Source organism: Chaetura pelagica, unplaced genomic scaffold (genome assembly GCF_000747805.2).
Source record: "Chaetura pelagica isolate M959 unplaced genomic scaffold, ChaPel_1.0 scaffold356, whole genome shotgun sequence".
Lineage (NCBI taxonomy): Eukaryota > Metazoa > Chordata > Aves > Apodiformes > Apodidae > Chaetura > Chaetura pelagica.
The window spans coordinates 10172641-10193192 of NW_009953964.1; the positions used below are offsets into that span (position 1 = coordinate 10172641).

A 20552-nucleotide genomic window follows, 5' to 3' on the forward strand; every position below is an offset into this window, starting at 1 on the left:
CTGTCCCGCCGTGGGTGCCCCAGGGGCCCCCGGCCCCGGGGCCCGGCCGTGTCACCCGACGTGTCCCCAGGGACCCCAGCCCCAGGGACCGGCCGTGTCACCCGACGTGTCCCCAGGGCCCCGAGCCCCGGGGACGCGCAGCCGCCCCCCAGGCATGCGGGGCTGAGTGTGGGCGCGGGGCTGCACCGCCCGCCCTGCGAGCCAGCTGACCTCCCGTCTGCTCTCCCAGCCAAATTCCTCTTTTAGAATAATAAACAGCGCGGCTCCGGAGAAAAGCTCCCTGTCCTGCAGCGCCGGGGACCGCTTGCCCTCGCATCCCGGTGCTGGAGGGGGATAGAGGGAAGGTCTGTACCCGTGCTGGCAGGGAGGAGAGGATGGTGAGGGGTGTAACGCGGGGATGCGGGGCTGGGACTTCACCTCGGCGGCTGTGGGAGGTGCGGAGCTGCAGGGCTGAGAGAAGGGTGCGGGATGTGGCGTTGCTGCGGGACCCTCCTGGCCTCCAGGCATGTGCCAGGGTGTGTCCCATGGCTTGGAAATGCTCAGGTCCTGGCCCATGGGAAGGACGTAGGAGTCTGAGGGGTCTGTGGCACCCTGCTATAAGCCATGGCAGTGGGAGGAGACAATCCAAGGCAGTTGAACATCGTGTGGGTGCCTGTGTTTGGCTCCCTGGTGGGATAATGCCTGAGTCCCTGCTTTTGGATCACTGGCCAGGGCTGCACCCATCTCAGCTCCTCCTTGTCTGGCACTCATAGGGTGCATCTTGTTTCTCTTGCTGAGAACAAAAGCTGACACTGAGGAGGGAAACAACAAGTGCTCTCAAGGCTGGCAGTGAGCTGGATGCATTTGATTCCCTTGTGAAATGCCTGTGTGCACCCACGTGTGCAAGTACACATGTCCCTGTGGCTGGGAAAGGTTTGTCCTTCTGCTAGCCAGGCTGTGCATGCATCCTGCAGGACAGGCAGAACTCGGTGTCTCTGAGCCTGGAGGTGCGGAGCTGCAGGGCTGAGAGAAGGGTGCGGGATGTGGCGTTGCTGCGGGACCCTCCTGGCCTCCAGGCATGTGCCAGGGTGTGTCCCATGGCTTGGAAATGCTCAGGTCCTGGCCCATGGGAAGGACGTAGGAGTCTGAGGGGTCTGTGGCACCCTGCTATAAGCCATGGCAGTGGGAGGAGACAATCCAAGGCAGTTGAACATCGTGTGGGTGCCTGTGTTTGGCTCCCTGGTGGGATAATGCCTGAGTCCCTGCTTTTGGATCACTGGCCAGGGCTGCACCCATCTCAGCTCCTCCTTGTCTGGCACTCATAGGGTGCATCTTGTTTCTCTTGCTGAGAACAAAAGCTGACACTGAGGAGGGAAACAACAAGTGCTCTCAAGGCTGGCAGTGAGCTGGATGCATTTGATTCCCTTGTGAAATGCCTGTGTGCACCCACGTGTGCAAGTACACATGTCCCTGTGGCTGGGAAAGGTTTGTCCTTCTGCTAGCCAGGCTGTGCATGCATCCTGCAGGACAGGCAGAACTCGGTGTCTCTGAGCCTGCCTCTCGCCTTGGCCGGAGCAGACAAACAAGGGAGAGGTCACCATTCCGTAAGACGTTGCCACCCTCCCCCTCTGCTTGGGAAGCATCTCCAAGAGAAATGCCTTTCTGCAAAACCAGCAGCTTTATTAAAACCAGCTATGAACACAGGGGAGGCGGCCAGAGGCAGCTGGCACAGGCTGCAGGGCTCTCACTGCTTGCTGGAGCAACACCCGTGCTGAGCCCAGCACCAGCCTGCACTCGCCTCCTGCTCCCCAGCTTGGGCAGGGCAGGGGTTTGTCCCATCAGTGATTCTGCAGGGATCACTGGTGGAGCAAGGGATCTGTCTGTATGGGCAGAGGAAGCTTTCAACAGGGCTAACAAGGACAGCCATGGGGCTGGGCAGGAGCTTGGGAAGACCTTAGCTGCTGGTGGGCAGGTATTTGAGGGGGCAGGGAGGGAAAATACAGCCTGACTTGTGCATGCAGGCAGGGAGGGGTGAAAGGAGAGGATCTCGCTTGTCCTTACAACTTTGAACATTGAATAATGGATGAATCACACACCCCTGTAAAGGCGAAGCGGGGAAATAAAGCAAAGTGTTCTGGCAGTGCCCTGGGGGGGCAGCAAGATTGGGTTGTCCATCCTCCTGCAGGTTGGTGCTCTCTGAGGTTGGGTGCAGCGAGGTAACATTTATTTACAGCCTGAATTTCACCTTGGTCCTTTCATCCTACCCACCCCCAGCTCTTCCCCATAAGTATTCTCATGCCCTCTGGCAAATGCAGAAGAGAGAGGGAGTCACAGAGGGGTGTTCTGGAGGGGAGAGAGGTAACCTGCTGAATAAGCCTGGAAGGATTTGCTGGTAGATCAGACTTTTGCTGAGCCAAAGCAAGAGAATAATAAAAACATCTGACAAGCACACGTCATTTAAAAACCATTTCCTCCTTAACATCAAGCAGACCAGGAGGCCACTCCAGGGCCAAGAGGCAGCAGAGCCGCTCGGTAAGAGACAGTGCCCGGGGGCAGGTCAGCAAGCCCAGATTGCCACTAACCATCCATCTGCCTGCTGGGCAGCTCCCCAGAGCACTGTGGGCATCATGGGGACGTGTCCTCGGGATCTGTCCTGGGAGCAGGTCAAAAAGCTGCTTGTGCTGGGTGAGGGGAGGTGACAGGAACTCAGCCTTGGATTGCAGTGTGCCTGAGCCATCAAATTCAGCTCTGTGCTGGAGCATCCCCAACTTCAGGATTCCTGAACTAATTTCCTGCTCAGCTTTGTTCCGGCACAGAAGAAGCCATTTCCCCTTACTCTTCCCCTTGTGAGCTTTGTTTTGCCTTTCAGAGGTACTCATCCCTGTCCCTGCAGGTGTGATGGGGAGGGTTACCTGTCACTCCATCACACAGGGGACCCCACTGCTCTTAGGGAGCTCAGGTCTCATTTCTTCTAGGCTCTCAGTTTGCTCCAGAGAGGGCTGAAAATGCTCTGTGGAAAAGATTTCTTGAGAAATATTGATAAAAGGGATTTAAAATTAAGAAAGCTTCTTAAATGTTCCCTTTACATATATATATTTAAAAGTTAAATATAATAAACTCATTTTTGGTGGTGTTTATTTGGGCTTGTTTAATTGCATTGGAAGGGGCAGAAAATGTGGGAGGGTTGGAGTGGGATCTGTTTTCTAGCAAGTTTTATCTCTCTGGAGCTAAGGGAAGCAAAAATAAGGGGAAAAAAAAAAAGGCAAGCAGTAGAGCAGAGGGAGGGAGAAAGGCAGGGCTCTGCTGTGGGGGGAGCAGCATTTCAGGCAGAGATGAGCAAGAATTGACACAACTGCTGGAGCCTCCAGCAAAATCCCTGTTTACCAGCTGGAGCTGCCTTAGAAAAAACTCTTTCTGCAGATCCAGCATGAGAGGGAACCAACCACCCTGCTGGGAAGGAAGGAAAGGCTGAAAACTGGAAAGAGATGGGAGGTTTCTGAGGTGGAGAAGGGAGCCCAGGGCTCGGGTGGGAGCTCAGGGGACCCCCTGCCAAGGGCAGCCCTGCTCTGCTGGCAGTCTGGGCTCATCCCACTTTCCTCCTGACAGGATTTGGCTGCCGAGCCATGGATCTTGCTGTGCTGTGCCCCTCTCTGAGGACATCTCTCTGGCTCCTCATCCTCACCGGTGAGTGCTGTGGCTGAGGAGGGTGTGCAGGACTGGGAACTGAGTGGGGATGCTGCCTGGGATGCTCATTGCAGGGCAAGGGGAAGGAAAGGGGAAATGCTGTGAGGAGCACCCACAGACGTGCACAGCTTGTTCCCTTCTAATGGTTTGTGTCCGTTGGCTCATGCCAACCCAGTCCTACAGCGGGGTGGATGAGACCCCCCACAGCAGGAAGGATTAGGTCAGACCCCAGATACACAATAACCTCCCATAGCAAGGGAACAGGGCACCTGGCTGCATCTTGGGCTGCTCACAGCATTGCTGCAGTTCCTGGGAGCTGTCCCCAGCTGCCCTGGGGGGACACTGGGGAGAAGCACATGTCCCAGCCCCACTGGGACATTTGGGCAAGGAAGCTGGGAGAGACACTGGGAGCCATTCAGGAAGACCTAGCCTGCTTTATTGCTTCCAAAGGATTTCCTGCAAGGTTTTGCTTTCATTCCCCTTTCACGTTTTTGCAAAGTGACATTGTTTCAGCCCCATCTGACACTGTCCCTCTGGAGAGGCAGCCAGCAGAGCAGAGAACTGCTTTGCCTCCTTCTCTCCCCACTGCCCACTAAATGCATGGCCTTGCCAAGCTTTTGAAGGTGCATCTCTGACCTCCCTCTGCCTTTACAGAGACAGGCTCATTTTGGGGTCAGCAGTATAGTCAGCTCCCCTGGTCATCTAGACCAGCTCACAGGATGCAAAAAAGCCAAGGATGTGAGCAAACATGGGCAGGAGGCCCAGGTCACCCCCATTTCCAGCCCCTGTCCTTCCTAAGGATGCCCCTGGAGCTGGTACAGCAGCCTCACAGCATGGCTGCCACCCAGCACAGCTCTGTGGTCTCCACCCAGCATTGCCACAGACAACACCAGCAACTTCAAGCATCATTATAAACCTGGTGGTGTCTTATTTCTTCTGCAGTAAGGCTTTCAAGAAGTACAGGGAGTGAAGGGTGAGCCCCCAAGATCTGGATTGACAGGGCACTTCTGAGGAGAGAATGTGTTTGTCAATGGTGGCTACACTAATGAGGGCAGATCCAGGAAGGTTATTTTGCCATGTAAAGGCTGATACTACAAACCAAATACATTGGTAGGAGGTCATGCTCCAGCATGTTTCTCGTTGGGCTTCAGAGGAATCCAGTCTGGTTTCAACTCCCTTCTCTTCCAGGTCTGCTGAAGGCAGCACCCGGGGGCAGTGCGCTGCACATCGAACCTGCAGACACCGAGCTTGTCCTTGGCCTCCACAGCACCTTCTCCCTCTTGTGCTATGGGAACAGTGCCCTGTCCTGGGAACGGGAGGGTCAGCCCCTTGCTGCCTCGCTGGAGCACAGAGATGGTGTCTTCATCAGCAACCTCACCCTCAGGAACGTGACTGGCCGTCACACCGGCGAGTACACGTGCACTTACAGCCCCGAGCTGGCCCTGGAGCCAGCAGAGAGGAAAGCCCTCTACATCTATGTTCCAGGTAGGGGACAGCACGTCCTTGTCTCTGCATTTCCGTGGGGTTTAGCAACCAGGAGAAAGAGGGATTTGAATTATTGTTTTGTCTCCAAGAATCCGGCCTCCTGAAATCCTTCCTCTCGTTGCAGGAGAGCTCTCATGGCAGGTCACCTGGCTGTGGCATGTCTCTGGTATGCCAGGCCATGGGACAGGCTCGTGTGTGGTGTGTTGGGACAAGGGCTGGGGGAGGCAATCGAGCTAAGTGGCAGCATCTGGCTCTCTCTCACCCTCCCAGGAGAGGTTTTGGCAAACCCACAACATGGCAGCTCTACTTTTCTATGGGGAGTAAGGGAAGAATCATTCCACCCATCTGAAGACAGAGCCCTGTGTTGGAGCAGTCCTGGAGGAGCCCAGAGTAGCCCTGGTTCAGATTCAAGCAGCTTTCTGTAACTACTGTTCCCTCTCTCCCACAGATCCCTCCCTTGTCTTCCTCCCCACAATCACCTCTGAAGAGATCTTCATCTTCATCACGGGCTACACAGAGGCCATCATCCCATGCCGTGTGACCAACCCACAGATGCAGGTCACCCTCTATGAGAAAAAAGTAGAGAACCCCATCCCAGCTGCTTATGACCCACAACAGGGATTCAAAGGCTTCTTTGAGGATAAGACCTATTTCTGCCGGACAATTGTGGATGACCAGGAGGTGGATTCAGATACCTTCTACGTCTACAGGATCCAGGGTGAGCTGGTGTTGTCTTAGCATTCCTGTGCACCTGCTGTGGCTGTTCCCTCAGCAAACCTCTCCCCTTGTCTCCTTAGCAAGGCCCTTGATCAATTTGGAAGCTGGATTTAATCCTGTCTCCATGAGGATTCTTTGGTTCTACCAAAGTGTCAGATCCATTCCTCAGGGAAGAGATTTCCCAGGGGACCAGTCCACCCAGGATAAATGGACTAGGTGCCCACTCATTCCTTCTCCCATTATAGATTCCTTTCTTCCCCTTTTCCCACAGTCTCATCAGTGAACGTCTCCATCAGCGCCGTGCAGACCATCGTGCGTCAGGGGGAAAACGTGACCCTGATGTGCACCGTGAGCGGCAACGAGCTGGTCAACTTCAACTGGGATTATCCCCGCAAGCAGGTGAGTGCTCCAGCCCCACAGGCTCTGGGAGAAGCTCCAGCCTTTGCCCAGGTGTTCCTTGACAATCACCTGTCAATGTCATTGGTAAAGCTTCCTGGGATACTCCCCATGGCAGAAACTGGGATGCAGCTGCTGCCACACAGGGAGGCTTGATGGAGCCATCCTTGGATTAGGGATTTCTGTTTCAGTAGCCCCTGGTCAGTGCACGTTCTGTCCCTGTGACAGCCCAACTGGGGTCCTCTACCCCCCCTCCCTTCTCCATCCCTGTGAGCCTGGTTTTGTAGCTCCAACAGCAGAACAAGCTCTTGACTTCTCAGACCGTATCTCCTGTCCCCGCTGTGCAGGCTGGGAAGACTGTGGAGCCAGTGACTGACTTCCTGCCCGGATCCACTCACGAGATCCGCTCCATCCTCATCATCCAGAACGCGGAGCTGGAGGACAGCGGGACCTATGCCTGCAATGTCTCTGAGGGCTACCACGAGAAAACAGACCGGAAGGACATCACGGTCCATGTGATCGGTGCGTTGCTGCCCACACACCCAGCGCCAGCAAACCAGGGGGGATCCGGGCAGGGTGTCCCAGTATGACACCACCTTCTCTCTGCACAGCCTCCAGCTCTCTCCCCTCCTTGCCTTTACCCTTAGTAACCATGCCAAAAAGCCAACCCCCACCCCATGTCACCCCTGCCCACTTTTTGGCTTCAGAACATCCCAAATCCCCCCCATGGCTTCTGTAGCCCTTTAGGACACTTGAGGGTATGGATGGGGGCTCTTCTGCACTGTGCAGTGCCAAGGAAATGTGAGGTCATATTGCCACCTCCCACCTGCATCTGTCCTTCTGGGTAGTTGGAAGGAACCTGCCTCATCTCCACAAGATAACAGCCTTTTTCCCTTCGTGCTGCACCTACATTCCCCTTGGAAGCAATCCTGAAGCCTTGAGGGATGGTTCTGGAGCTTCCCCACAACTTCTGGGTGTTTAGAATATTTTGTTCCATGTTCGTATTTGTCCAAAGGGCTGGAGAGGTCTCTTTTGATCTCTGACCCCTGTCTCTCCTGCCCCCTCTCAGAGCGCGGCTTCGTGCGCTTCCACACCCGCCTGCCCAGCACGGTGTACGCTGAGGTGCACAAGAGCCACACCATCCAGGTGGAGGTGGAGGCCTACCCACAGCCAAGCATCGTGTGGCTGAAGGACAATAAGACATTGACCATGGAGAGCAGCAGCGAGTTCACCATCACCAGCAGGAACCTGTCAGAAACCAGGTGAGGAATGCAGGGAGGGGAGGAATCACAAAGCAAGTTGCAAACCACCGGTTGGACATGGGATGGTGGTTGAATGGCTTTCCTTGAGTGGATTTTGAGCATGCCTCAGTTGGTGGGAGCTGGTTCCCTCTGAATGTTGTCAGCCCCCTGGTACCTTCCCACACCCATCAGTTATGGACTGTGTCTCCTCCAGGTACCAGACCGCTCTGGTGCTGGTGCGGGTGAAGCAGGAAGAAGGAGGATTTTACACCATCCGGGCTTCCCATGAGGATGATGAGCAGGAGCTGTCCTTCCATCTACAGATAAATGGTGAGGATGGGCAGGCAGACATGGGGCTGAGGAGTGTGGGGGCAGTCCCAGGTGGTGGCTCCATCCTTTGCCACAAGATCCTGAGGCTGAAGCCCTGGCTCCTCTGACAACATCTCCAGTGGATTTGGTTAAAGAAAGATAATTCAAGCAAGAAAGTTTCATTTGAAATATCTCACACATGGTCTCAGAGCAAAGGGGAGAGGGAGGCAGTGCAGACACCAGCAGCTTGGCCTTCATCCCCTGGCCTGAGGTAGATGTGGAGATGGGTGGGCAGCTCTAATGTCCAGCACTGTCCCCCACACTTACCTCTGTTTTCTAAAGCAACCTAGATGGACAGGCCTCCTTCACTACCCACTCAAACCTTTATCTTTTTTGCTGTTAGATTTCAAAAATCAAACAAAATTGCTGTCATGAGTCCTACCTCACTGTCTTCTTATGCCCAGGCCACGTTAGAGATACAGTGGAATAATGTTCCCTTTCCGTCCTGCAGTCAGAAAGGAGGATTGATTCCCATCCCTGCCTCTTGTTTTCAGTGCCAGCCAAAGTGGTGGATCTCAAGGAGAACAGCAGTGCCAGCAGTGGGGAGCAGACTGTAACATGCTCTGCTGAAGGCATGCCCCAGCCAGAGATCAGCTGGTCTACTTGCAGTGACATCAAATGGTAAGTGCAGTGGTAGAGCCCATGGGAACAGCTGGACAGCGTTTCTTAGAATAATAGACTATTATTTTATTGCCTTCTGCTGGCCCACACACCTGGGCATCCCATGGTGGTTCAGATGCCTTTATCTTCCCCTGGCCCAGGTGCAGCAGCAAGGGGCAGCCCACCCGGCTGCTGGGGAATGAGTCAGCAGAGATGGGTGTGCAGAACAACGCCACGTACCATGCAGAGCGGCAGGTCTACCGAGTGAACAGCACCCTGAAGCTGCACAGAGTGGATGAGCCCCTGCTCCTCAGATGCACAGTCCAGAATTTCCTAGGCACCAGCTCCCAGGATATCACTCTGGTCCCACACGGTGAGTGCTGAGGGAAGTGTTTGAGCCAATGGTGAGGAGCTAGATTTTCCTCTCCAGGTCTCCAGCCTGGAGGTGCTGGGAGCCAGGACTGTCCTCTGATGGCTGCAGACCTCCAAGGCAGGAAGGCTGGGTATTTCTGCCCAAAATGAAGCCTCCTTTGGGTTGAGCAGGAAAGGCTGCTTCAGAAGGAGTCTGGAGCACTTAAGTCCACTGGCCATGGACACCTTCCCATCACTGGCAGGGTCATCCCTCCAGAGAAGCAAGACAAGAGTACCTGAGCAGGCCCCCAGTGTCTTGTTATTAGCCCGCGGGTCACTAGATGGTGCCACGGACTTGACATCCATGCACTGCACATCCCAAATATGAGGAAGGATGGTTTCAGCCCAGGCCTAGAGCTGCCAGCTCTCCCCCAGGCAAACCAGCCCCCCTCGCTCCTTGCACCCTCCCACGGTCAAACCTCTCCCACAGCAGCAAGCTCTTCAGCAGGCTGTAACAACCCATTGCCCCATCATCCCCAGTCTGCCCAGGATGAGAGGACAGGGACTGTTCCCACCCAGAGGAGAGCTTAGGGTCCATGTCTGGCACGGGGACATGTACCAGGAAAGGGACAGTGCTAGAGGAAGGGTGCAGGGACCCCTCTGCACTGCTTTCCCCAGGGTACTTAGGCCGTGTAGAGGTGGAGGAATCTGATTGCTGTCCCTGTTATTATTGTAGCCCTGCCGTTCAAGGTGGTCATCATCTCTGTCATCCTGGCCCTACTGGTCCTCACCGTCATCTCCCTGATCATCCTGATCGTCCTGTGGCAGAAGGTAAAAGAGGAGAGTGTTCCCAGGCTGCCACAGTGGTACCCCTGTGTTAGGCTGGCTGGGAAGAGCAAAGTGCTGAGCCTCCTGCTGGCATGGGCTTGATAATGTCCATCCTGTGCTGGGACCATGGGTCTCCATCAGTCTCTGCATGCCCCTGGCACCTGTAGGCTAGATGGAGAATGAGGCAATGGCTGCAGGGACCAAAGACTCCCTAACAAAGCCCATCTACATCCCCCATGTCCTCTCTGACCCTCAGACTCTCAGATCATTCTTTTTCCTTTGCTCCTCTGTCCAGAAACCTCGTTATGAAATCCGCTGGAAGGTGATTGAGTCCATCAGCTCCGATGGGCATGAGTACATCTACGTGGATCCCATGCAGCTGCCTTATGATTCCAGCTGGGAAGTGCCCAGGGACAAGCTGGTGTTAGGTAAAGGTTCTGCAGGCTCCACTGAGGGGCCCTTGGGGTCCTCAGGGACCGAGGGCATGATAGGCTTGGGTTTAGGATCTCCAAAACAAAGGTATTTCCCTGGAGATGCGATGTGGTCCTGGGACAGCAGGACCATCTGGGACCACAGTGGGAGTCCAGCTGCCCCCTTAGGCATGAATCACTGGGTTATTCCTGCCTATCCTTTCTTGCACCCGAGTGGAAACCAGCCCCAACCCTAAACATTATAGCTCACGACCATCTCCATGCCCACCAGGATGATAGCAGCATGACTGGTGTGGTTTCAGACAAAAGATTTGTGTTTTCCAAGCTCCTCTCCTCAAGGGCCATCACTGACCTTGTCTCCTCACTGTTCCTTTGCAGGACGCACTCTCGGCTCTGGTGCCTTCGGACGAGTGGTGGAGGCAACAGCCCATGGCCTGAGCCATTCACAGTCCACCATGAAAGTGGCAGTCAAAATGCTCAAGTGTGAGTTGCCCTCACACTGCCCATCCCTTCCCCCATCCAAAAGCCACAGGACCAAACAGTGTCCATGAACTCTGCTCCTCACCCTGCTGCTCACACCAACTCTCTCCAACAGCCACCGCCCGGAGCAGTGAGAAACAAGCCCTCATGTCTGAGCTGAAGATCATGAGCCACCTGGGACCTCATCTCAACATTGTCAACCTGCTGGGGGCCTGCACCAAAGGAGGTAACTGAGCCCTGGTCACCTTGTGTCCTCTCCCTGCTGCCCTGGGCTGTGACGAGGAGAACTGTCCTCAGAGAGTATAACTCCTGCTTTCTGGTTCAGAATTATTCACCCTTTCCCTAGGAAGGTGTTGTGGGGCTCTGAAAGCCTTTCCTTCCAACCTGATTGAAACTGAGGGGGCACGTTTCTGTTAACCCCCACCTGCCCTCCCCAAAACACAAATTTCAAATTCCAAAAACACCAAGAATGTGGCTTTCTCCCCTGCCCCTGCCTAGATGTCCTGCAATCTGGTCACCTCCCTGTGGGATGAAGACTCGCTGCCCCGGGGAGCAGGTGGGTGGGAGGCAGGGCTGCTGCAGGTGGGTGGGAGGCAGGGCTGCTGCAGGTGAGTGGGAGGCAGGGCTGCTGCAGGTGAGTGGGAGGCAGGGCTGCTGCAGGTGGTCTCTCCCCCCAGGGCCCATCTATATCATCACCGAGTACTGCCGCTACGGGGACCTGGTGGACTATCTGCACCGCAACAAGCACACCTTCCTGCAGTCCTGCGGGGAGAAGGCCCGGAGGGAGGCAGAGCTTTATGGGAACACCCCCAAGCAGGACCACGTGCAGAGGTACCTGGAAAGCAGCACTCTCCTCCTCCCTGGTCCCATCCTAGCCCTCATCAATGGGGGGGTGGAGGGGGGTGGTACTGCCAGGAAGGATACCTACTGTTAGCTTGTGAGACCAGCCCAGGTGCCAAGCAGCCACCTCCAAACAGCTCCTGGCAGACAGGGAGTTAGCAGAGGCAATCTGTGTGTCCTGGAGGCTGAGTTTGCTAGCACATAGGCTGGCTGCTCCATGCCAGTTGGGAATATTCCCTGGCACTGTTAACTTTGTTGGCATAACCATAGCTAAGCACTGAGTACAAAAACGAAGGGATTCCCAGCATGTCTTAAGCCTTGGAGACCTCAGCTCTGCATTTTCAGGGCAGGCTGCATTGCTGCTGAGCCTGAGGGAGAAGTGCTAGGAGGGATGCAGTTGCACAAGAGGTGCCACCAGGAAAGGGAAATGGTCCTTTGTCTGGTTGTCAGCTGGAAGGGATGCAGGCACATCAGCACAGAGGAACAGTCCCATGGGAAGTTAGAAAGCAACACTTCCTTCCAGTCCTTCAAAACAATAGTAGAATAGAGCAGTGTTAGGACATCAGCACAGCTGCCCCCCACACTTTCTGCTTGAAGGCAACTGAGATCCTCCTAGGCACTAAGCACAGTCTCCCAAGCCTGTGGGGGTGTGTCCCACAGCTCCAGCCAGGCAGCAGGTTTCCCTTGCCCAGCACTGGCACGTGGAAGGTGTCAAGATGCCAAGCCTGTGCTCTGCCAGGGGAGGTGAGCAGGAGAAGGTTCATCCTATGGGCAAGGACACTTGGAGACCCACAAGGGAATATGGCAGGGCTGTTTAAAGCTAGCACTGAGAACATCTGAGTTGTTAGGTGGTGGAAGGAAGTCTCCAGTGCCATTTGCACTTCTCTGCGTTCATGATGCAGGGCTTCTTTCCCTGCTGTGTGAAACAATTCAGAGCTGGGGCTGAGGGCTCAGGAGTTGCAGTCCCACAAGTCACTGACCCCATCCCCTGTGTCTCCTCCTCTCCTCTGGATCTGAGCAGTCTCTTTTTTCCCCTCCCAGTCACCTCTCCTTGTCTGTTGAGAGCGACGGGGGCTACATGGACATGAGCAAGGATGACTCCCTGGATTATGTGCCCATGTGTGACATGAAGGGTGAAGTCAAGTACGCTGACATCGACTCCTCTAATTATGGCACCCCATATGAGCTGGACAGCTATTCCCCCTCAGGTAACAGCTCAGCCACAGGGGGAGGGAGAGGAGCTCACACTTTGGGCACTGGATGCCTCTGCTTGCAGAGATAGATGGTTCATATTGGTAACATCACCTTTACGAGTCCAGCAGCAGTGGCAGGTGTCCTCATGATGGGATCTCCTGGCTCTGTCCCTTTGTTGTTGGAGGCAGAGCGATCCCCAGTGGGTCCTTCCACTAGTGGGCAGCCCACAGAATATAACATTTGTACCTATGATATTTAAATTAAGTCAGAAGTGCTGCCAGGAGTCACAGAAGTGCTGAGTAACACCAACATCCACCTCTGCTTGCCCTCCAGCTCCTGAAAGAGCAGACCAGATGACACTGATAAATGAGTCTCCACTCCTCAGCTACATGGACTTGGTGGGCTTCAGCTTCCAGGTGGCCAATGGGATGGAGTTCCTGGCTTGCAAAAACGTATGTATGCCTGCTGGTCCATAACGTCTGTGGCAGTAGAGGCTGACAATGCTGTATCTCATGGTCAGCTTCTGCTCACTGCCATAGAACAATGTCCCTCTGTCCATGCCAACCTCCTTGTAGGAGAAGTGGTCATGCAACTGAAGAGCTGCTGACCTTTCCTCTTCGGAAACACAGCCCTGAGAATCAGCATGACTATATTTGCACGTGACAGCTAATCCTGGCTTAGATTGAGCTTCAGATCTCCAGTTCCCTGACTCTGAGCTCCTCCCAAGCCATGTGCAGCACATCTGGGGCATTATATCATCCCTATTTACTGGGATGTCCAAATAGTGATAAACTCCTCATGCTCAAGGCACTCCACAGCAGAGTTACTACTCTCCACAGACACCTCTGTTGCACCACACGCTCTCACCCCCTCCAGGCCTCATCAGAAGTGCTTGTTTAGTGGAAATTAAGCCACCACAGAGAACCATGCTCTGTGATTTCCTAAGGTCTGGCTTAGCCCAGGGGAGGCAGTTGGACTGTGTGAAACAACACACAGGAATGGGCCGAGAGAAGGGGAAGGGATGGGATCAGTGGTGTGCAGAGAGCAATTCCTGGCTCTTTGCCTCCAGCCAGTCAGTCTCCTTCTAAAAAGTGCATGGTCAGTGCTCCCCCATGGAGCACAGAGGAGGACCTCAGCTTCCCACAGTCACACTTCAGTGGTGTCATCTCACCACACTCACTAGTAGTGTCTGGCAGGGTCTGGAGCAAACCTCAGGGCTGCTCATATGGAAAACATCCAACGTGCTGGCAAACCAGGAGGCACAAGCTAGGCTTGAGTAACTCTGATGTCTTCAGGCTGCTGGGTTGGAGTGTCCAGCAGAGCCAGAGACATCCCCTCCCTGGCCAGCCTGACCTTGCTTGCTCGGGCCCTGGCAATCCCCTCTCTGCTGGGTTGTTCAAACTGCCCTTGCCAGGTCTGTGTGCCTGTTGCTGTCATGGGGATAAGCAGCACAGGTGAGCAATGAAAATGTGGTAGCTCTGTGAGTGGCCTGGAGCCATGGCTGTCCATAGAGGTGGAGGAGATGCCCTAAATTATGTGAGGTGACTCCTGTCCCTGCAGCCCCAGAAATGGGCTAGTGCTGGAGCTGAGCTGCTTCCTGAGGCTGCCTGGTGGCCCCTCTCAGTGACAGTGCCCTGCTTCCCCCTGCAGTGTGTGCATCGTGACCTGGCTGCCAGGAACGTCCTCATCTGTGAGGGGAAGCTGGTGAAGATCTGTGACTTTGGCCTGGCGAGGGACATCATGAGGGATTCCAACTATATCTCCAAAGGCAGTGTGAGTACCAGGAACCATGCAAGCCCCTTCCTCTCAGGCCTGTAGGCCTGTCACCCCCTAAACGCTCCCCGTGAGTTACCTGTCCATCACTGTGCCCAGGGGTGGTGATAGGGTAGGAGACAGTGTCATCAGCCAACCATCCTGCACCTGATCTACCCTGCTTGCTGTGGAGTAGCAGAATTGCATGCCTGTATCTCCAGGCTCCTACAGAAGAACCAGGGCAGCAGCAACTGTCCCCTGTACAGCCCATCCCTGGCAGCAGTGCTGCATCCCTTCCCTGCGTGGAGATGGGTTTGGTCCTGAGCTGCAGGCAGGAGCAGTGCAAGGTTAGGCAGCTTGACAGTGCTGCACTGAGTCACTGCCACTCTGGGAACAGGTTCACAGACATCAGCTCTAACCACGAGACCACAGGGTAAGAGGAAGTGTTTTCCTGTGAGCAGATACTTTCCAGAAAGATGCCTCCAATCTGCCAAGGCAGGAGAGGATGAGGCTGTAACTGAGCTTCCTCAGAACCTCCCCTGTGACTTCAACTACAGCATGTTCACTCCAGCCCTGGGGTTTTGGGAATGTGCAACCCCCAGCAAAGCAGGACATGTAATTCCCAGAGAAACTGAGGCTGGAGGAGCTGAAAGTGAAGCCAGGGACCTGAAACCCCAATCTTTATCTACTTTCTATTAACTTCTCTTGTGCTTTGGGACGTACTTTGCATGGGATGGAGGACAGGCACTCAGTGCCTTCTGCTGCAGAGAAGCTGGAGTTTTCCAGTCCACCCTTGTCATAGCTGCTTTTCCTTCCAAAACAGGAAATGAAACTGGGCCCCTTTGCAATCTTTCCTGGAGATTATTTTGGTATTCATTGTGCAAGCGAATCCCAGGAGCAGGGCAGCCAGTGCTGCATGCAAGCTGGTCAACTGAGGCCCCTTTTTGTGCATCAGTTTGAGTGAGCAAGAGCAGAAAAAAGCTAAATGTGTCTTTTGGCTCTTTTCTGGTCATTCCATAGCCCTCTCCAGCCTGGTCTCAGGTTTCCAAAGTTGAGATAGGCCTGGACTCCCTTCAGGAGTGCTGTGGTCATGTTGTGCTTAGATGCAGCTGACTCTCTTTCCATTTTTTCCCTCTTAGACCTTCTTGCCCCTTAAGTGGATGGCTCCAGAGAGCATCTTCAACAACCTCTACACCACCCTGAGTGATGTGTGGTCCTTTGGGATTCTCCTCTGGGAGATATTCACTCTAGGTAAGTGCCCTGGAGATGATGGTGGTGTCTGTAGTTCTGATAGAAAGTTAAGAGGATCCCTTCCCAGAGACAACAGAAATCCATTTCTGATCCCCAAGTCCCAACCTCACCAGTCAGAGTAGAGCTTCATTTCCTGTCTCCTTCTTTCCCATGCTGACATGGCCATTTGGAAGTGAAATAAAACAGGAAAGGTAAAGAAAAAAGGAAACCTTGGTGTGAAATGCATGTTGGCATGTGGGAGGAAGGCAACCCAGCAGCCTGATTTTCTTGCTCTCCCTTTCCACCCAGGGGGGACTCCATACCCAGAACTGCCCATGAATGAACAGTTCTACAACGCCATCAAACGTGGCTATCGGATGTCCAAGCCCACCCATGCCTCTGATGAGATGTAAGTGCTGCCCATACACCTTTCCCTGAGCTTGTCCTACACAAACTACAGAAGTGTTTCTCCACCTGCCCAACAAACTCACCAGAGGGCTCTCTCTTGCTTCTTGTTAGCTATGATATCATGCAGAAGTGCTGGGAGGAGAAGTTTGAGATCAGACCATCCTTCTCACAGCTGGTGGTGCTCATGGGAAACCTCTTGGTGGATTGCTACAGAAAGGTGTGTTTAAAGGGCCCTGTGCTGGAGGGACAGAACAGGCTCAGTGCTCTGTGGGGGATGCTGCCTTGGTTAGGGACCTCAGTCAGGGTTTGGAGACCAGAGCTTAGTGTTGCTGTGTCAGAGGATTTTGCTGTGACTAAGGCTGCACTAATTTGAACAGCCAGTGAAGGTGGTTTGGGTATCCTGAGGGCATTGTTAAGACAGCTGGTATTTCAGAAACTGGAAATGAGAACTAGCAGGAGATTAAAAACCTTTCTATGACTCTCTGGTATTTTGGAGCTGTGGAATCGTGCCCCTGATCTATCCCTTAGGAAATGTTTGTGATCTGCTTTTGGTGGAGTCAGGGTAGCTGAACCCAGCTAGAAGATGTCAGCCCCTCTAGAAAAACAGCTGAGCAGACAGAGAAAGCAAATACAACACAAGTGCATTTTCTCCACTCACAAGACCTTTTCCATTTCTCTTTTAACCTGCCCTGCAAGAGCAGAGGTACCAGCAGGTGGATGAAGAGTTCATGAAGAGTGACCACCCTGCTGTTGTCCGCACAAGACCCACAATCCCTGGGCTGAACAATGCCAGGCTCACTCCCAGTTCCCCCACCAGCAGCATCCTCTACACAGCTGTGCACCAGAACGGGGGCGAGAACGATTATATCATCCCTCTTCCTGACCCCAAGCCTGAGGTAACCTGTGATCTCCCTCAGGAGGCCTCCATCAGCAGGGCCAGGTAAAACATCACTTCTCTATTGTCCCATCCCCTGACTGCCCATATCTGAAAATGGGAGCCTCGGGAGAAGATGGGGATGCTCTGCTATGGGACAGACCAGGGTGGGTTTACCAGCAGAGAAGGAGGGAAGTGTCATCCTCAGCTCAGGTGCTGCATCCTTGTGTGAGCCTGCAGGGATGAAGCTGAAACAGAGGAGCTGGGATGTGAGCTAAGATAGGGTGTCATGTCATGTCCCTGTACATCAGCTGGCACAGGTGGGGACAAAAGACCCCACTTCTGTAAGGGGAGCAGTAGAGCAGGGCACACTGGAGCACATGGTCTGCAATGCCCCACTGGCCATAAGTTGTGTTTGAGGGCTGCATAGATCCAAGTGAAATTGTCTGTCCTCCTGTGGAAAGCTACTCACAGAGACTGGGGCTCTGTGGCTACTGGGGCCAGGAGATTGACACAGCCAAAGGGAATCCTCTCTCACCAGGAGACTTGGGACAAGGCACTCATGTGTTTTTTTCTCCTTCTTGTCTCCCCTCAGCTCTACACTGAACGAGGCCAACACATCATCTACAATATCCTGTGACAGCCCTCTGGACCTCCATCAGGATGAGGAGCAGGAATCTGACCCACAGCCAGGCTGCCAGGAGCCAACCACAGGGCACCAAGAGGTGGAGGAGAGTTTCCTGTAGTCAGAGCTGGGCTGACTCTGCATCCCCCCACAGCAAGACCAGCTGAGGGGCTGACCCAGACACTGCAGAGAGCCATGCTTTGAACTTCTACACTGGGACATCCCCACCTGTCCCAGCATTCCTCCTTCCCTCCCATCTCCCAGTGTTGTTTGGGGAATTAGACTTTTCCCCATTGCCATCCCTTTTCCCCTTACAAAGAGATGGCTCAGTGCCAACAACCTTCCAGATCACTGCCACATTCTCCTCAGTGACCAAACCACTGCAGGAGGGAGACATCTCACAGACCAACATCTTCTTTTCAAGTGAAAGAAGTGGGCTGGATCTCCACAAGAGATGCCATTTTCTGCATTGCTAAGACGATACTCCAGCCTCTTCCCCCTCCATGGCAATGAGCTTCATCTCCTCTGCACCAGCACTTCTGATGGTCTCACCCCCAGCCACACTGTGGTTCTGTGAAATGCCACCAGGATGGACAATTTGCTTGGAGCCCATTGCTGGGGTGTAGAGAACCTGCTACACCAACCTTCAGCTGCTGGAGAGCAAGAGTTCATTGGGTGGATTCTCCTCCAAACACAGCCAAGTCTTGGAGAGACCAGTCAGTGTCTCAGAGATACTGAATCATTTCTTGACAGCTGTTCTATGGTGGATAAGAACATCACAAGCACTACAGGTACCCATTGCTCTGGGACACAGCTCTGCATCCACCTAGAGGAGCTGTCACACCCTTTTGTGCCCAGCATGGCACCAGGAACCCAAGGGCATGCCAGGAACTCAAGCTGCTCTCACAATGACTCTGTGGAAGCAGCAAGGAGGGCAGTCCCTCGTTGTTTGTGTCACCTGTGTGGACACCAAGCTAATTATTCTTCATTGAAGATTTAAAGGGAACAAATATATTAATCCACTAGCCAGGGCCAGTATAAGGAATCTATATGGCTATTCATTAATCTACTGCCACTAAGCCCAGCTCATCTGCTGGGAAATCATATAACCCCACCAGCTGCAGAATCTTTGTGCCTTATCTTTGGGAAGCAAGGGCTCCCTTTTTATAGACTCTTCACCCAAACACCCTTTCTCAGGAAGGGAGGTCTCACTGGTCACTCCTGGGTCACAGCAAGATTATGGGGACCATAAGGATGCTGGAACACCAGTGCAGGGACATCTCAAAAGAGAGAGAGAGGGAGAGAGGCTGGGAAGCTATTTGGTCACAGCTGAACTGTCTCTCACACCCTGCCACTTTCTAGGGGCCAGGCACAGCCACTCACAGCCTGGCAGGGCTGTGGATGAAGTGTCATGGGGAACTGAGCAGAGCAGGAGGAATTATGAAGGATCCCTCTCTCTTGGAAAGTGTTTTGAAGGAAAAAAGGGCAGAGACCTTCCTCCTTGCTTCTTGCCTCCTTCCTTGCTTTTTGCAGGTAGGCCTGGACTTCCTGTGGTCTCAGCTGTCACCTGAATAAGGAGACCCAGAGCAGAAGGGACACCAGGCTTTTGAAATCACTGGTGAACCTCACCTCTGAAGAAATGAAATTTAGCCCCCAGGTCTGGCAACACAGAAACAAACAGGGATTTTTCTAAAAAGAGAAGTAACAGGCAGGTTTAGAAATTCAGAAATTCAATCAGCATCTAGCTGGGCTTCTGTTCCCTCAGAGCCACCAAGAATTAAGAATAAATAAATAAGAAATTAAACTTCTGCCAGAAATCCCCAGCAGCTTCTGGTTAAAGTTGTCTATCATGGCAATGCTGCTGTTTATACAGCTAAAGAGGAGTAGATGTTTTGTGGGCTGATGTCCTTCATAAAATGTGAATCTAAGAAACAGCACTTTTATTGGCAGCTGATGGAGTTTATTTTCAGCCCATGTGGTCAGATTCCCCACCATCCATAGGAAATCCACTGTGAATGACAACTCTTTTTCCATGCTCTGTTCTTCCTGCTTTTAATGAAGGAGCCATCTTCTGTGGCCACAGTTCATTAAATGATCCTAACCACAGAGAAGCAGTAACTCATGAGATTCTTGGGGTCAGACCACTTTATTTTTCTAACATGTAAGGTGCTTGGTAGGATCTGTATCACTGCAACTTGAGCCCATAGGATGGCACAGCTGATCATCCTCATCACCCCTGTCTGTACCAGCTCTGTTTTTAATTTGTTCTTCTTTATCAGAGGTGACCAGAAGTACCCTGTACTCCAGGTGAGGTCAAATCTAGACCTTGCATAGGGCATTAATAGTTCTGGTCTGTACTGGATTGGGCTTGCCTGGTGTAGCTTTGGATAGTGTTGGCCTTTTCCCAGCCACAACATACTGGTAGTCTGGAGTCATCCTCTGAGCAATCTAAGCACCTACATCTTTCTACTTTTTTCCAGCATTTCTAACCAAGATACTCCCTGCTGCTCCAGACATTGGATCATCAGCACATCTTGTTAACAAACTGTTATTTTTGGGCTGGACTGACTAATAAAAATATGAAAACTTCCAGCATCAAGAGCAACCCTGGAGAGCAACTTTTATTACCTCTGTCCAGCCCAAAGATTTCCTCATCAATTAACTCCTTCTCACCCTCCCTTTAGCCATCTGCTTATTTACTTCACAAAATCTAAACTCCATCTAAAATCCATCTTGTACAGATTAATTACAAATTAAATGACTAATGTCCCCCTATCAAATAGTTTCCATGGTTCTGAAAGAGGAGATCTACTTTTCTCCCTGCTGGGGGAACTCAGGTATCCTGTCCTATTAGCTGGGCATTAGCTACACTTGGATGCCTATTGTATTTTGTCCCATGTGTAGATTTATTGCAATTATTCTTTGCATCAAAACCTGTTCTGGCTGCTGAGAGGGTGCTAATCCCACCTCCTTCTTCCTTCTTCAAGTAGGTACGCCAGATGCTTTTTAAGATGGTACCATTCTCCACTCCTCAAAGAGATGACCAAATATTTGCCTTTGGCCCTGTG

The 20552-nt window shown here is 53.1% G+C and overlaps 1 protein-coding gene across 1 annotated transcript in view; it reads left to right on the forward strand.

Moving 5' to 3' along the window:
• Positions 1 to 17605, forward strand: part of PDGFRB (platelet-derived growth factor receptor, beta polypeptide) — a 42407-nt gene extending 24802 nt beyond the window's left edge. The window contains exons 2-23 of the mRNA XM_010002140.1: positions 3586 to 3663; positions 4852 to 5148; positions 5597 to 5866; positions 6137 to 6264; positions 6609 to 6783; positions 7331 to 7523; positions 7717 to 7832; positions 8366 to 8492; positions 8633 to 8844; positions 9559 to 9653; positions 9946 to 10078; positions 10460 to 10564; positions 10677 to 10787; positions 11239 to 11392; positions 12443 to 12609; positions 12929 to 13047; positions 14246 to 14368; positions 15487 to 15598; positions 15887 to 15986; positions 16097 to 16202; positions 16687 to 16925; positions 17455 to 17605. Of these exons, the coding sequence (XP_010000442.1) occupies positions 3586 to 3663; positions 4852 to 5148; positions 5597 to 5866; positions 6137 to 6264; positions 6609 to 6783; positions 7331 to 7523; positions 7717 to 7832; positions 8366 to 8492; positions 8633 to 8844; positions 9559 to 9653; positions 9946 to 10078; positions 10460 to 10564; positions 10677 to 10787; positions 11239 to 11392; positions 12443 to 12609; positions 12929 to 13047; positions 14246 to 14368; positions 15487 to 15598; positions 15887 to 15986; positions 16097 to 16202; positions 16687 to 16925; positions 17455 to 17605 (3311 nt within the window). The remainder of the gene's footprint in view (positions 1 to 3585; positions 3664 to 4851; positions 5149 to 5596; positions 5867 to 6136; positions 6265 to 6608; positions 6784 to 7330; positions 7524 to 7716; positions 7833 to 8365; positions 8493 to 8632; positions 8845 to 9558; positions 9654 to 9945; positions 10079 to 10459; positions 10565 to 10676; positions 10788 to 11238; positions 11393 to 12442; positions 12610 to 12928; positions 13048 to 14245; positions 14369 to 15486; positions 15599 to 15886; positions 15987 to 16096; positions 16203 to 16686; positions 16926 to 17454) is intronic.
• Positions 17606 to 20552: the final 2947 nt, after the last annotated feature.